This window comes from Pseudorca crassidens, chromosome 7 (assembly GCF_039906515.1).
Source record: "Pseudorca crassidens isolate mPseCra1 chromosome 7, mPseCra1.hap1, whole genome shotgun sequence".
In the NCBI taxonomy this organism is placed as follows: Eukaryota; Metazoa; Chordata; class Mammalia; order Artiodactyla; family Delphinidae; genus Pseudorca; species Pseudorca crassidens.
This window is the reverse complement of record NC_090302.1, coordinates 21,676,730-21,693,928: the sequence shown is the minus strand read 5'-3', so window position 1 is coordinate 21,693,928 and position 17,199 is coordinate 21,676,730. Positions and strand designations below refer to the sequence as shown.

General features: G+C 40.8%; 1 protein-coding gene across 4 annotated transcripts in view; it reads right to left on the bottom strand.

Annotated features, from left to right (window-relative positions):
* SUSD1 (sushi domain containing 1) overlaps positions 1-17,199 on the bottom strand; it is a 128,715-nt gene that overhangs the window by 64,057 nt on the left and 47,459 nt on the right. For 2 of the 4 annotated variants that reach the window (XM_067743659.1, XM_067743656.1), the window contains exons 7-10: positions 14,963-15,069; positions 14,167-14,353; positions 6,007-6,116; positions 2,161-2,353 (exon numbers count right to left, since the gene is read on the bottom strand). In XM_067743659.1, the coding sequence (XP_067599760.1) occupies positions 2,161-2,353; positions 6,007-6,116; positions 14,167-14,353; positions 14,963-15,069 (597 nt within the window). The remainder of the gene's footprint in view (positions 1-2,160; positions 2,354-6,006; positions 6,117-14,166; positions 14,354-14,962; positions 15,070-17,199) is intronic. The other 2 variants (XM_067743655.1, XM_067743658.1) reach the window with 1 other exon arrangement.

The window sequence follows — 17,199 nt, the reverse complement described above, 5'->3', positions numbered from 1 at the left end:
TATTGCTGCTACCTTGTCAGCTATCAGAACCTGCCTGACACACAGTAGATAAGAAATGAACACTTATTAAACGAATGCATTTACACATCCACGGCATTTGAAGTTTTTGCTCACGGTCCAAGGTTGAAAAAAGCAAGGTGGGTCCAGACTGACTTATGCACTAGGTTCTAGGAACAAAATTTTCCTTTTTTTTCTTTTTAAGCACTAAATATTTAGTAAAAATCAGTAGATGTACTGATTAAAAATGAGGGCCCTGGAGCCAGAATGCCTGTATTCAAATCCCAGTTGTACATCTCACTCTGTGTGATCTTGGGCAAGTTGCTTAACTTCTCTGTGCCTCATGATCCTTAATCTGTAAAATGGGAATAAAATAATGCCTTCCTCAAAAGGGGTAGGTTTGGATTGACCGAAGGATAGCGCTTTGAAAAATTCCTGGACATCCTCCGTGCTCAATAAACAAAGCCGGTATTGTCATCATCATTATTATATACTAGGAACCGTTCTAAACATTTTACTTGCAGTGCGTCACGTACGAATCACTCAGAAGGTAACTGAGGCCCAGGTGCAAGAAGAACGTATCTAAGCCATTGGCTTTTCTTTTTTAATTGAGATGCAATTCACACAACATAAAATTAACCACTTTACAGTATACAATTCAGTGATGTTTAGTACATTCACAGCGTTGTATAACTATCACAGAACTTTGCTTTTCTAAGTTTTGTATCTCTGGGACTCATGTTGAGAAATGGGACAATGAAACTTGGAACAAGATTAATTCAACTTTGGAGGTAACTAAGAAGTAACATCTACTACAAAAAAAAAGATTTATAGGATGTAACAGTTAGAACACACTCGCTGTCTCAGGGAGGCCACTCTAATGGAGGCTTAGCAGAGAAGGCACTGGGGAGGAAAGAACCTGGGACTTGAGTGCCTTTACACGTTAATTTACAGGGAGAGGTGGGTGTTATTTTTAGACTTTAATTTCTCTGAGGATTTAATAATTGGAGGAAATGCATATTCAAATTGTGAGCATTATTCTGTAGCTCACAGAATAATGGGGGCTAGGTTTATGCTGTCAGGAGGTCTTCATCGTGCAACCTCTGCTGATACAAGGCACAATCTGAGATGAAAAATCCAATAAAGAGTGAATTTTCAGCCTCCGGTGCTGCATGGCCCTCATTTGTGTCTACTGCATTTCAGAGCCTTCCAAGGACAAAGACCAACGTGCCCACTACTGACCCACAAAGATCAGTCGGTGAACAGGATAAAGGCCTCAGGAAGGTAGGAGCGAGACCTATCTTATTCTACTGTTTTCTTTCAATGGTTGCCCAGAAATTTGTCCATTAAACCCAACCGATGAGGGACTTCCCTGGTGGCACAGTGGTTAAGACGCCATGTTCCCAACGCAGGGGGCCCAGGTTCCATTCCTGGTCAGGGAGCTAGATCCCACATGCATGCAGCAACTAAGAGTTCGCATGCCACAACTAAGGAGCCCGTGAGCCACAACTAAGACCCAGCACAACCGAATAAATAAATAAATAAATATTTTTTTTAAAAAAAGCAACCCAACTGATGAAAGAACAAAAGAAATGGTAGAGACTTCTGCATCCCTCCCCACCAGGGAGGGCTGTGGAGTTGACACAGCCACCTCTATTTGGCTTCCTTGCAAGCAACAGAAGCAACAGCCTGACCTGCTTTAGGTCACTGTTCTCTGTGTCGGGTTAATGTGCTCGTACGGCGCTGTCAGGTGGCCTCCTTGTCCTACCCATGTCCAACACACTGCAGCTCACATTTCTGATCTCCTGGAAGTTAGTTCTAGTTGCCCATAATGACTACCCTTAGGGTTCAGCTGTCTTAAGTTGGAAGTGAGAGATAGGAAGCCTTACAGTATTCTCAATCCATCACTCCTAGGAATTCCTGAGTAAAGCAGTCCACTCCTGGTCTGTACCGTCTCTGAGCCTGAACCCAAGTGGGAAAGGGGAGAGGTGGTAAGATTCAGGGACACTGTGCCCCAGAAAACATTGGTAGTTTGTTAGAACTAGAACCCAGGTCTCTTGACTCTGAGACTATCATTCTTTATGCTGCCCCATGTTGTATAGTTCAATACACATATTTAACTTGTCGTCTTAAGATACCAAACAGAAAGACATCTACACCCACCTGCTGGTGCGGTTGTCATTGTTATTTGCACTGAGCGCTGCTCGGGAGATCCCAGGAGGGTGACATTCACTGTGTACTCAGTTGCTGGATACAGATCTAAACACACCACTGCGGTTTGTTCCCTCGTTGTGAAGTTAAATGATGTTGCGTGATAAAAATTATTCAGATACCGCCTTTGACCTAGAACTTTAAACTGTCGTGAGATTAAAAGAAAGTGATGCATTAAATTCATTTGGCTTGCAGATGTCTAGACTATAAGCAAAATGGAAAGAAAGCAGGAAGGTTCCTTCTACTTGTCCTCACCCACACAGAATTATTTTTAATACAATAGCAGGCTAAACTGGACAAGAACTTTACAAAGCTACCCTACGTACCCTATTCAACCTCCCTCTCAACCAGCTATAAGACTAAGCTTAAAATGCATAACTACATCTCAGATGGACAAAGTGTCAGGCTATCCTAAAGTAACCCCTTGAGCCTTCCCAGGTGAAGGAGACTGTACTGGAGTTACTGGGAAAAATTCTTTTCATTTTTTTTCATTCATAAGGAATCCACAGACAAGCCTCATGGAACAGACTTTTTACACTGTATGAGGACTACCCCAAATTATGCATGCAAAGAAACTGAGTCATGGTACTTCACTGGAGCCTTCCTATTAGGGTTCTAGAAAACAGTTCTTGGTCTGTTTGGGAGATTCCTCTCTCCCCCAATTCCTAGCATTCTCTTGGGTAATATAAAGGTCCTTATAGGTAAACCATCAAAACTTGGCCTCAGAGTTGCTTGGGTTCAGTGCCGTGAAGTTCCTCCACTCTGCTTCAGCTTCCCACATCCACCGCCACATCCTTGACTGTCATCCTCTGAGCTGCTCCACCAAGATCTCACAATCCCTTGTTCTTCTGGACCACTCATTCCCACTCAGTCTGATCTCTCTCAGGATATCCCCCAAGATTTCCCCACTCAAGATTTTCTACCACTATTTTAACACCCCCATCCTCATCTTCCCACCTATCTTGGATACCATTGTCTATCACTTCCACCATTCTCTTTGCCTGATACCCTCAACACACTTGCCGCTTTGTTCTCAATTTCACCCATTCTTGAAAACTCAAAGCCCTGGGCCAATCCAGATGTTTGACTTCACCACTTCTGCATTCAGACTGCTGCCCTCTGCTGGAGAAAAACCTCACAACTATGGAGGCTGCATTTCTATAGAAAGTCAGTCTCATCCTAAACTACACGTAGTTCAGTCTATAAACGAAAAATTACTTTCTAGTTAATGAAATTTGGATCACACTCTCTGTACGATTTTATAATATAGTCCTTTTACTTAAAAACATATTAGAAAGTTTTTCTCTATCATTAATTCATTCTATAAATAGACAGACTGCCTATTATTTACCAGCCAGAGTATACAGTGTTGGTTATACAATAGTAAATAAGATACAGGTCCTAACCTCAAGGAACTCACAGGTAAGTATCTAGGCAAATAAAATACCCAGGGATAAGTGTTATAATACATGAAGCTGGAGGAGTACATGAAGCTGGAGGATCAGGGAAGGTTTCCTCATCTTAATTGTGGACCGAAAGAGAAATTAGCATTAACCAGGTGAGTTGGGGATGTGAAAAGTAAGGGTAGGAAAAACAATTCAGAGCAGGGACAGCGTTTGGGGGAGGAGGTCAGTGAAGGCCTCCCGCCAGGGAGATGACTGAGCTGAGCACTGAAGGACGAGTAGGAGTTATCCAGGTAAAGGAGGGAAGGGCTTTGCAGGTAGGAGAGTCACCTATGTGAAGACACAGTGCTAAAGGGAGCACAGGATCCTTTTGGGGGGTACAGGGCCCAGAGCTTAGAGAGCAGATTAGCCCTAAAGAAATCGATTTAGGAGTCTTCAGCATGGAGATGGTCAAGAGAATGGGTAAGACAACCAAAGATGGGTATAGAAGGACAAGAGAACAGGGAAGGCACAACCTTGGGGGTAATCAGATTTAACTTGTGAAAGAGACTGAGAAGGCTCAGACCAACAGGAGAAAAAGAGACCATTTCAATGGGAATATTGGTCCACAGCAACAAATGTTGTCCAGTGGGAAGCAGAAGGTATTTCATGTCTGCATAGTGTTCTATCCAATAAATGTATGATTATTTATTTAACCAAATCCCTATTGATGGACACTTGTTTCCAATTTCCCCTATTATAAATAAAGCTTCGGAGAACAGTTTAATCTTTCTGTGTATGTTTGAATAATTAATTATAGTACACTTGTGGAAGTTTATGGATCCTAACAAATAACTATTCCAGAAAAGTCATGCCAATCTAAGGGCCCACGGCTGTGTGTAGTAGTACTTTCTCCAGGTTTACAGAAAAATCATGGTGTCTCATGATTTAAAAATTCTTTTCATGTGTGTATTCATGTGTGTTTTGGCAGTATCTATATTCTCTTTTGCAAACTGCCTTTGAATGTTCACTTCCTTCCAATGGATTTGTTAAGAGTGTTTCACATGTTACTTAAATTAACCTTCGTCTAACATATTAAAAAATAGCAATTTTTTTTCAGTTGAACTCTTTAATCATTTTAGTGTAGGACATGAAGTGAGAATCATTTATCTTCTTAACCAAGTAGTTAACCCGTTGTCCCAGAACCATTTATTTCTGTACCCATTCGAAAAATCATCTTTGTTTTATATTAAGTTATTTGGGTACCTGAATATATTTCCAGGTCCAGTGTTCTTTCCAATATTAAAATTTGAATATTTCACTCACCTGCTTAAAATCCTCCAGTGCCTCCATATAGACATAAAAAATAAGATCCAAGCTTAAAAGTACGGGATACAGGGATGATCGCTATTCAGATTTTTGCCTCATCTCCTCCTCCTCCCCTTGCTTTCTCTGTTCCCCAAGAAAGCCACATTCTCAATTATCCAATAAGCTACTCGACTTGTCCACACTGCCCTTCTTCACCTCATCCAACATCTTTTATCTGGTTAATTCCTACTTACTGTTTATGACTCTGCAATGTTTTTGCTTCTTGTTAAAAAAATTGTACCTGGACATAGGGACTTCCCTGGTGGGCCAGTGGTTAAGACTCTGCGCTCCCAATGCAGGGGGCCCAGGTTTGATCCCTGGTCAGGGAACTAGATCCTGCATGCTGCAACTAAGACTCAGCGCAGCCAAGTAAATATATTTTTAAAAAAATTGTACCCGGACATATATACACATACATACAGTCTCCTATTCCATTTATTTACTTTTTATCAAAGCTCTCATTACACCATATTGTAGTTGTCTGTTTACTTGTATGTTTATATTAGTTCGAATAGAACTTCCAGGTCCTAATACATGATATTCTTTTGGTAAATGGCTAATGAATTAATTCTAATTTAATACTTACTTAGTCTACTCTCTGTCAGATGATTTGCTAGGCACTAAAAATGATACAAAAATAATAAATTTCAGTTCCTGCCTGAATATACTTATAATTTTACTTGAGATTTGTGATGTTTATAAATTCAAGTTAAGTGAGGACCAAGAGCCCTGCAATAAGTTTCTTAAAAACCTACATCCGAGTGTGAATTTGATGACAAAATAAGCTGCAACTATAAATGAACCAAAATAAAATATAAGACATGTGAAATACCAGACAGAGAAAATGAGAGCAAATCACCCAACAGTGTCTTCCTTCAATTTAGTCCCTCACTTGCAGCCATCTCACATCCATCTCCAGAAACAAAAATCAAACAATCTAGATGTTCATTCCATTAGTGTTTTTAAATACTCTGGATCCCCACTTGGAGAGTACCCAAAGTTTTAAGTGACACAATTCATTAACGAATAGCATAAGAGATCTTCTTACTTGGTACATTCGTTCTGATCCAACTTTCCTAGAATGCCTGTTCAATTTCAAACAAGCTTCATTAAGTACTGAAATATTGAAAATCCTGTCATCTTCTAAGAGATCATCACCTAAAAGATAAGAGAGAACACAGGGAAAGGTTACATCTTCTTAGCAAAACATACCATGGCCAAGGACAACTGAAACTCCGAGAGCCAACAGAGTGTTTAACAGCAGAAGCATCAAATCTGGCTTCAAGTCCTAGCTCTACAACTTCTTAATTGCATGACCTTAGCTAAGTCACCTAACCCCTCTGAACCTCAGTTTCCTTATTTGTGGAATCAAGTAATCAGGTCTGCTTTTCTTATATCATAGGCTGTTGAATCAAATGAAATAATGCATATTTTAAAACTGTTGTAGGGCTTCCCTGGTGGCGCAGTGGTTGAGAGTCCGCCTCCCAATGCAGGGGACACGGGTTCATGCCCCGGTCCGGGAAGATCCCACGTGGTGCGGAGCAGCTGGGCCTGTGAGCCATGGCCACTGAGCCTGCGCGTCCGGAGCCTGTGCTCCGCAACGGGAGAGGCCACAGCAGTGAGAGGCCCACGTACCGCAAAAACACTGTTGTAAACTAACAAGGCTGTGAGATTTTTAGAGAGTTAATTCTATCACTTGGATGGTCCATAAGTAAAATGTCATGAAGGTAAGTATATCAATAGCCAGAAAGTCTGAGAATAAAGAAAAAGCTGAATAAAAGTCAAAGGTCAAGGATTAGAACTCTCAGAGCAGGTGTTTCCAACCTAGAAGATGACCAGAAAGTAGATGACCAGGCAAGATGTTTATTCTCACAGCAGACAGTATTTCAAGAGCTACTCAGATGAGGCAATGAAATAATCAGAGAGCTGATATATTTGCATTGCTATATAGAAAAAAAGTCATTTCATGCCTCCTGCAGCCTAATTCATTCCTTTGATGTTCTATTTCCTTAATACAGGAAATGAAAAAAAAGAAGAAGAAGAAGAAAAAAATTGTTACTAATGAATTGAAGAACCCACAGAGAGTCTAGTAGTACCATGGCTAATTTTCAAGGAAAAGCAAATTTCCTAACAAACAGGTCTGTGCATTTTCTACAAATGAGAAAAAGTTAAATGTCTACAGAGAGAAGCTTTTTATTACTATAAGATAGTTATATTTCTCCCATGGGAGTCTTTGCTACCTAAGAAGTAATAATGATAACAATAAATTATTCTACTCAAAATTGGAACTGTCCACAGCATTTTAAATATCACTGACATAGGCAGCACCAGGCAATTAGCCGTGGGAGAAAATATTCTTGGTTAGCTATAACTGGAAAATGTAAGATATGGTTATGAGAGAGAATTTGAAGACCTATCACAATGTGCTCTCCGTTATCTTCACAGCTTTCATTTTCAAGATTTCATAAGGACACCAGAAACAAAAATTTCCCCATGTACGCACATGATTTTGAGGTATACCAAATATATGTATGTGAGAAATACCACATATAGTTTATGTCTGTACACAAACAGAGCATAAAGCAGAAGTATTGTCTGCAGAGTTCCCATCTCAATATGATTTTCCCACTTATAGCCATTATAGTCTGAAAACAAAAGCATCTGGCTCCCACTTCCCACCTCCAACCCTGACAGAAGTGACTGCGAAGAGTGAAAATGGGTCAAAATTTGCATCTGGGTTGGAAAGAAGGATTGACTGCCATCCATAAGGCAGAAACATGAAGATATTTCTGCTTAGCACAATGTGGAAGAGACTAGGTAAAGAAAGATGCTGAGAGCTCTAAGCAACATGCCTTCCAAGCAAAGGAGCAGGGTTCCAAAATCTCAAAGGAAGGAATAGGGGAGGACTGGTGCCCATAGAGGTAGGGGCTGGAAGCAAGGATAGGCCACAGGACTGCTCCAGCTGGAGCCATTTAGCCTGCGGGTTCCCAATCCTAAATGCACATCAGCCTCACCCAGACATGGCAGATCTAAAGCAAAGCTTGGACATCTGTGGGGTTTTTGGTTTTTGTTTTACTTCACCAGGCAATTCTGATAGGCACCCAGGGTTATATACTCTGCTATCACTATTTCTACTTCTAATAATAATAGCCTTTCCTTAGCACATTGGAGATCAGTAACAGGGAAGGACTTCTAAGGGGAGGCCTAGGGACCTGGAGGTTCCACCTGACAGACAACCTGGGTTGGCAAAAGGAGAGACTTGGTTCCTTCCTGCCTCTGTAGGCTATAGCACCATAATGAAGCCAGGCAATGCTGAGCTGGCCCAAGAGCTACAGCTTCACCAATCAAGATAGCAAAGTGCTCAGAAATAAAACTTGGGGCAGTAGGTTTTCTCACAGCTGCTCTCCAAAGGATACTGGATCATCCAACCAGCAGTAAATCCTTCAAGATGAGATCTGAGATAAGCATACCAATATCATCCAATAAAAAGTAAGATCAAAGGGAATGCCATCCATTTTATTATGAGGGAAATATCAAACCTAAATAAAACTTTTATCTTCCAAGGATAAATAATATAGAAAGGGAGGGGGGAAGCCCATGAAATGATTTTACAAAGAAGAAGAGGGAGATCGCACCTAGAAGGCAAAGAATGAACACTGTTGAAAAAAAATAGTGAGCAAAATAATGGTAAAATTCAGCAACATCTGTTCTGTACTTTCAGTAAAAAAATTTTAAAGATGATTCAAACAGATTAAGGATGAGATGTAAGAGAATGTGATAGCAGAGACGAAGCTGGTTGAGACAGGCAGAAATAAAAAGGAAACTAGAAGAGACAAAAAGAAATGAAAGTGCAACTACAGAATTTAAAGTGCATCAGAAATGTCAATGCAGGGACTTCTCTGGTGGTGCAGTGGTTAAGAATCCGCCTGCCAATGCAGGGGACACAGGTTCAAGCCCTGGTCCGGGAAGATCCCACATGTCATGGAGCAACTAAGCCCGTGCGCCACAACTACTAAACCTGTGCTCTAAAGACCGTGAGCCACAACTACTGAGCCCGCGTGCCACAACTACTGAAGCCCATGCACCTAGAGCCCATGCTCCGCAACAAGAGAAGCCACCGCAATGAGAAGCCCAGGCACCGCAACAAAGAGTAGCCCCCACTCGCCGCAACTAGAGAAAGCCTGCGTGAAGCAACGAAGACCCAACGCAGCCAAAAAATCAATTAACTAATTAATTAATTAATCTAAAAAAAAGAAATGTCAGTGCATATATGCATAAATGCATATAGAGAACAAACTTGCTACATACTCACAGAAGGCAAAGGAAAAAGGCACGGATATAAAAAAAGAGAAAATAGAAGACAAATGCAGACAGACAAGGAATTCCACATAGGAGTATTTGAAGAGCAAAAACAAACAAACAAAAACAATAATCAGAGATTTAATGAAAGAAAATATTCCTAATGTGTAGATAGGTTGAAATTTGAAGATCCAAAACCTCACAGGGTACTAGGAAAACTTTGTGAAAAACATTAACATGTATATAACCCATGACTGAAATTTCATGAAAGAAAGGACTCCTGTCTCATTCACTATTGAATTCCTGATGCCTAGAACAATGTCAAACACATAGTAAGTGGTCAATAAACATTTACCATGTGCATGAGTAAATGATTAAAGTCTTGAACTTTGCACATAAAGAAAGCTTCTATGATATCCAGGCTGAAAAATCAGATTGTCTACATAGGATTTTTTTTTTTAAATCACACTTTCAAATTCCTCTTTCAAAACTTTAAATTCCCAAAGCCAATGTGAAATGCCACCAGAATTCTGACAACAAAGGTTTTGGCCCAAGAATTTTATCTTCAATCAAGTTCCTATTCACTTGTGAAGACAACAAAAGGATATTCTCAGATAATCCTGGGCTCAGAAATATCCCATTCCTCAGTAATAAGATAGAAATCACTGTTCAGAGAGAGAAATAAAAATACAGAGAAAGACAAAGAGACTTTGGTGTGAAAGAACTGGTAGTAAACACTGAAACTATTAAAACATATACCTATTTAAATAATTTTTATGAATATTGCTATAAATTAATATAAAACTGAATCCTTTAAAGATGTAGTACATGTTAAAAATAATTAAAAATAAGAAGCTGGCAATAAAATGCTGTATTAAACCGATAACATAAGGGAAGCAAAAGGGGAAGGAGTAAAAGGAAGTAAAGAATGCTAACTTCCTTATCTTACTGGGGGAGAAGTTAACATTATTTCAGTCAACACAGGCAATAAGAGAAATACACATTCAAATAGGATTTTTTTATTTTTGTTTTTTAATGTGTAATGCAGAATAAAAGCAAAATCTATACTGTCTGAATCACTGAAAAAAGAAAATCTGGGGCTTCCCTGGTGGTGCACTGGTTGAGAGTCCGCCTGCCGATGCAGGGGACACGGGTTCGTGCCCCGGTCCGGGAAGATCCCACATGCCACAGAGTGGCTAGGCCCGTGAGCCATGGCCACTGAGCCTGCGCGTCTGGAGCCTGTGCTCCGCAACAGGAGAGGCCACAACAGTGAGAGGCCTGCATACCGCAAAAAAAAAAAAAAAAGAAAATCCGTGCAGCAAAAAGAGAAAACAATGGACATAACAACATAGCATAAAAAAGAGAAAAAATTAAGATGACAGAAGGAAGGAAAACCATATCACAAACAACACTAATGTAAATTGCTTAACTACTATTTTTCTCAAAAAGGTTTGCAACATATGCTGTCTCCTAGAGTACATCTATAGCAATGTTATCCAGATAGCTTTTAAGAAGAACAAAAGGGGGACAAAGGCATATCATGCATATAGAGCACAAAGAAATCAAGAAAATCGGGGCAAAAAAAAAAAATTAAATAGGCTAAAGTGAGCCACTTCTTAATAGTGGAAGTTAGAATCTACAGTTAAGATATCAATCACGGGGCTTCCCTGGTGGCGCAGTGGTTGAGAGTCCGCCTGCCGATGCAGGAGACATGGGTTCGTGCCCCGGTCCGGGAAGATCCCACGTGCCGCAGAGCGGCTAGGCCCGTGAGCCATGGCCACTGAGCCTGTGCGTCTGGAGCCTGTGCTCTGCAACGGGAGAGGCCGCAACAGTGAGAGGCCCACGTACCGCAAAAAAAAAAAAAAAAAAAAAAAAAAGATATCAATCACGAACATAAATATCATAACATCAAAATGTGTGAAACAAAACAATTAGAATTTCTAAGAGAAACTGAGAAGAATGGCAATCCAAGTAAGCAAAGAACAGTAACGACAACAAAAACAGAAGTCCTGAAAAACCTTACTACTAGAGCTGATTTAAGACTAGATCTTACCTTACAAGCAAACACTCTACCTATTATCACAAAACTTTGCCAAATAGTAAGCCCCAAGAAAATGTTGATAAATTCCCCACAAAGAATACTAAAATGTAAAAAAAAAAAACTAGAAATCAACAACAAAGTGTAAATGTTAAAAATATTTTAAACCTACCACTTGATAACACACATAATTAATCCTTCAATCAATGAGGAAATCAAACTAGCAAGTAGGGACTTCCCTGGTGGCGCAGTGGTTAAGAATCTGCCTGCCAATGCAGGGGACACAGGTTCAAGCCCTGGTCCAGGAAGATCCCACATGCTGCAGAGCAACTAAGCCCCTGTGTGCCACAACTACTGAGCCCATGTGCCACAACTACTGAAGCCCATGCGCCTAGAGCCCATGCTCCACAACAAGAGAAGCCACCGCAATGAGAAGCCTGCACACTGCAACGAAGAGTAGCCCCTGCTCGCCACAACTAGAGAAAGTCCACACGCAGCAACAAAGACCCAATGCAGCCAAAAAATAATAAATATATAAATAAAAAATAGCAAGTATATAATAAAGTAAAGTAAAAATAAAGAGAACATATATTAACACCCTCATAAATAATTCTTTGATCAAGGGAAAATCAGAATAGCAATTATACCATGTCTTGAAAGTAAAGATAAAGACAACATGTATAAATGCCTAAAGAATTCTGGCAAAGCTCAAATCCGGAAGGGAGAAAGAAGCACTGAAGGCTTTTATTATCAAACAGAAAATAATGGAAATAAGTTGAACTATGCATTCAACTCAAGAATTTAGTAATAGAACAATATAATGAAGTTAAGAGAACTAGGGAGAAGGAAATAATAAAAAAAATAAGGGGAGAAATTAATAAGACAGAGAAAGAAAAACAATTTAAAAACCCAAGAGATTACTCTTTGGGGAAAACAACAGTAATAAAACAGACAACCCAAGCGAAGCAGATCAAGTGTTAAAAAGAGAGAAACACAAAACTACAAATCAAAATAACCTGGGGTTATATAATCTGTAACCCCAGAGGAGTTGTAAACAAATATTCCATGTGACATTCTGCTAATATATCTGCCAATATATTTAAAATCACAGCGAAATGGACGTTTCTTAGGAAAGTACAAATTATAAAAATTGACTCAAGAAAATGTAAGAAACATAAACAGATCCCAAAAAACATAAAAGAAACTGACAAAGTTATCAAAGAATCATCTCTCAAAGGGGTGAAACTTAAATAATATTAAGAGCAATGTGTCCAACTTTAAGGGAAGGGGATAATTCTAAAGTGATATAAACTTTTCCAAGGTATAAAAAATATGGAAAACTTCCCAATTCATATAAAGAGAACTAGCATAACGCTAATAATGAAATCAGATGGCTAACTGTGCAGGATAGAGAGGCGGGAATGACAGAGCTTCACAAGAGTGCATAAGGAAACAGCAAAGACAAAATTTGAGTAGATAGGGAGTAAATGTAGAAACATACCTTGTTCCCAGTTGGAATAATTCAATATAAATCCCAATTCTCACTAGGTTAATTTGCAAATTTAATCCAATTCCATTTAACATCTCAGACAGAGGAAGGAGGTCTGGCGACATTAAAAAACTCAGCCATGGTCACCCAACTCTTAAGCAGCAGAGTTAAGATGCAAATCCGGGTATGTCTGACCCAAAAGGCCACGCTTTTCTCAGTGGAAATTAACTTGAAGAGGTTGAAGAGGATATTAGTAAAAACAGCTGACACTGAACAGCAAGCTCTCATTCTGACTGAACAGAGACAGATGAGTTTGGAGTCCTGGGATGCTCTTTCAAAGAAGACATATTCCTAATAAATCCACAGTAGTTTATTTTTAACTTTGAACAACTTTCTCTAGTTACTATATTAATTTGACAATATCTTTCCCTACCTAGTATTTACTTAGAAATAAATCATTTTGTTTTATTTATATACAAGTACCCTGAGACCTATTTTGTATAATTTCATAGTTGGCTTGATATTGTTAAGACTGGAAGACTTCAATTATTTCTGCAACATCCATGTTACTTCCCAGTTCCTAGTGGCAGCAACACCTAAAGGTTGAGTTTTCTTAATTAGGACATCAAATAGCTAGTTGAGAACTACCTCAACTCATCCAAAATAATAAATGACACCAATGGCTTTTCAAGGTTTGCTTATTAGGAGTTTAATTAGTCCTGACACCCCACAACCAGAATTATGAAAAAAAAAAACTTACTGTAATTGTCATGATGATATAAAAATCCATGTGATAACTATGTGCATTGGGGTTTATTATGACTTCTTGAAGCTCCTTCTTGTCCACGCCTCTTTTCACCCCACATCTACCCTCCTGCATCCTAAGGCTGCCTCCCCCTCTCCACCTGCCCACTCTCAGCTCGGTTCTCCACCCCCAATCAGTCCTAGGGTCAGTTCCCATCCTGGAGCACAGCTCCTGGGTCAGCCTCCCTGGCTCCACCTTTACCATAGGCAAGAGTGAATGACTTTTGAGTTTCCTACCAAAGATAAGCCATGTGGCTACCCTCTATTGCCTTGGATAACTGAAATGGACTGCATCATCACCTACTGTTCTCCTCTTTTAAATGCCTTATTACCTTCCACGTCAACTAGAGGACGCAGCTGAGAATCAATACATCAGTGACCATTCAGCCTGGCATCAATAGGAGAGGAATCTCTCCTACCAGACCCGCTCTGGTTCTGAGCCTAGAGCAATTAATCCCCTGGCTACAAATCTCAGAAAGCAACCGTGAACTCTCCTGACCAGTAGATTCTGAAGCACATTTTCCCACATCCTGTGCTTAGCATTTTCTAGGAGGAAATGAGACTTCACCTCCACCTACCAGCTGTCTGGAACTCAATGATGGCTGGCACAGAGCGTCTGGGAGAGGCAATAGAAATGTGCATGGTGTAGTTGGTGCCCTGGTACAGATCTAGGCACACTTTTGGGGTCCTGTTGTCTGTGGTCAAATTAACTGTCTCCTCATGAACTGTTTCCATGGGGTCCAACCGTTGTCCTTTTATGTATATCTTTGTGAGGGGAAAAGACAAGAGAACCCACCAGGACTTCAGTTAAAACAAACAAGCGAGATTTTTGTGGTGCTGGAACCTACTCCCTTACTACTCCCTTTAATACTGCACTGCTCACCCCAGGGGAGATAAATAGGGCAAACCTCTGCTATCAGGTATCTGATGATGAAATCTGATCAGCCCAGTAATCCATAAATGCTGAGAAGTAACATAAAATGAGGAGTATCTCCAGGGAGTGCTATCCTGCACTCAAATGACCAGCGATCAATGGAGGCAACACAACCTGAGACCCACTCACTGCAGACTGTCACCGAGGCAGCAGATGCTTCTAGGCTTGTTCTGGGGGAGTGAAATACAAGAGCTTGCAAACAAGCGATAATGACGACGCCAAATATAAATACATCCCACACACATATATGGAGGATGACAAATAGACTAAACTCAAAATGTAAAATAAAAGAATCCAGATATCTTTAAAATTCTGTTCACTTTTTTAAAGGACTATGGGATTTGAAAGCTATTAGATTGAGAAGCACTTCCGGAAGCAAGTCCCTCCTACTCTTATTCCCATGGTAACCATTTCTGCCCTAGCAGGAAAAAGGAGCTCACTTTACTTACCACATATACGATCTTGGAGTTTATTCTTCCTGGGTTTATTTGCCACCTCACACAAGTGTTATTAAACACTGACACGTCATTAATTTCTATAATTATTTCTAAAATAGAAAAAGAGAGAGTCCACTCACAAAATGCATGGATGGGCTTTGGAAAAACCCTAATGGCCACCACATTAGAGGGCATGACTTAGTTTATCTGCCCAGCTGGTCTCTCTGATGATCACCATTCATGCTCTGATTCAGAAACCGAATCACCAATTCAAGCTACCCCAGGCCATCACCCAATTTAACTTCACCATGAGTGAGCTTGGCCCATTACCTGATTTGGAGGAAAAGGAAAGATTCCTGCTTAAGTATGGGTGAGAATTCCAACCTGTGATTGGTCTGACAGGCCACTGGATGCCACTGGTGTTCCACTCCTGTGGGATAGAAAGCGGCCCAGAGTTGAGCCCTGAATCTTCCCTGCAGTTGCACAGGTAAGATCAGCTTCCGGCTTCCTCATCCCACCCAGCTGATGGAGCGTTATTTCCAGGTCACTGCTGTTCCCAAGAGGGAAATGACACGCATCACCACATGGGACCATTCCTCAGGAGTAACCCGCTGGGGTAAACTAAATAAATTCTCCACAAGGTCCCTGGATACTTCCAGAGCTCCTTTAACTGAAGCTATTTAATCCTGACTTATTCCGAAGCCACTAATTTCTTCAAGTTGTTCTGCTTTTTTTATATATTCTGTGTGTATTTCATGTAATATATTTGGGAATGTGGGAAACAGTATTAGGACCTCGGTTCCTGAGGTAACACAGTTTCCAGTGAACCTAGTAAACCACCTAGGAAGTTGTCCAGATGGGAAGGGGGCAAGGATCTAGCTTTTTATCCATTTAATAAATTCCCTGCAGATAAGTAAAACCATTTTTACTTGCAGTTGACATACTCTTGTCTATAAAGAATCCTAAGGAATTCACATACACACACACACACACACACACACACACACACACACACACACACAAGGCTAAGAAAGGAGTTCAGCCAGGTTGCAGGATACAAGGTCAATGTACAAAAATCAATTGCATTTCTGTCCACTAGCAAGGAACAATCCCAAAAGGAAATTAAAAAAAAAAATTTCACTTACACCAACATCAAAAGGAATAAAATTCCCTGCGGGTAGAAGTTACCAAACCATCACCTCTGGAGAAGGGAATCATCACCTCACCACACAGGAATGTTCCTCAGCCCAAATTCAAGCTTCCCCACTGAATCAGACATCCCTTGTGGATGTTCTAGAACCTCTCAGCTTCTCCTGTTCCTTGTTCCAGCCCTGCATGGGCTTTGACACCATGACCGTGTCTTGTCTCCCATGCTGGAGCTTCCCTGCTGCACACCCTAGCACATGCAACCTGGAAGTGGGGGGGAATTAACACCTCCTGGGGGACAGGAGGTACTAGATAAGTCTGCCCCTTATCTTTCTTCCCCTTGAAGGGCAGACCTACAAAGACCTTTCAGGGCGCTGTCGCACTGATGGAGCAATACTTGCACTCAGTGAAGACGGCTGTAACAAGGCGTCCTTACACTGGCTCTGCTTCCTTCCCAGCTCTATTCACCTTAGCCCTCACTCCTGCTTCCTGGGATAGCACTCCCTATTATGAAAAAAATATAAGCCTTCTGCCTCAGGCCCTGCTTTCTGGGAAACCCAAGGTAAGACTCCCATCAAGAAGGGTGAGAAAGATAAGTCTCCGCCCCAGAAGATTCCTCTCTTCATCTCAGCTCCCATCCTTCCCTTCTAGTAAATCTCTTCTCAGCCTCCAAGTGGGAAAGGGAGCCTGCACCTCAGGCACCTGTAGGGTTGACTAATTTCTCCTCTACTCAGAACCAATACTATCTTTAGACAGACCCTAGTCTACTGCTCTCTTTGCCTATGGAAGAGTTTATATCTTTACTAAATCATCCCTTCAGCAGCATTGCCGAGATTCTATGTCACACATTACCTGGTCTTGGGTAAGCCCAGGTCAGCTGACTATAAGTGGGAATAAATGGAGGCAGAGAGAGGAAAACAGGCAAACTTCTGGAGAGACACCAGAGGATCACCTACGGCTGTCTAAAGCACCCCTGGGTCTCTACATCAATGTTTCTCCCTGGAGCACAGATAATTTGAAATCAAAGAAATACTCCAGTTGTGGACATGGGTATCCTGATAGATGCAAAGACCTATCCATTCACCTCCTTGGGT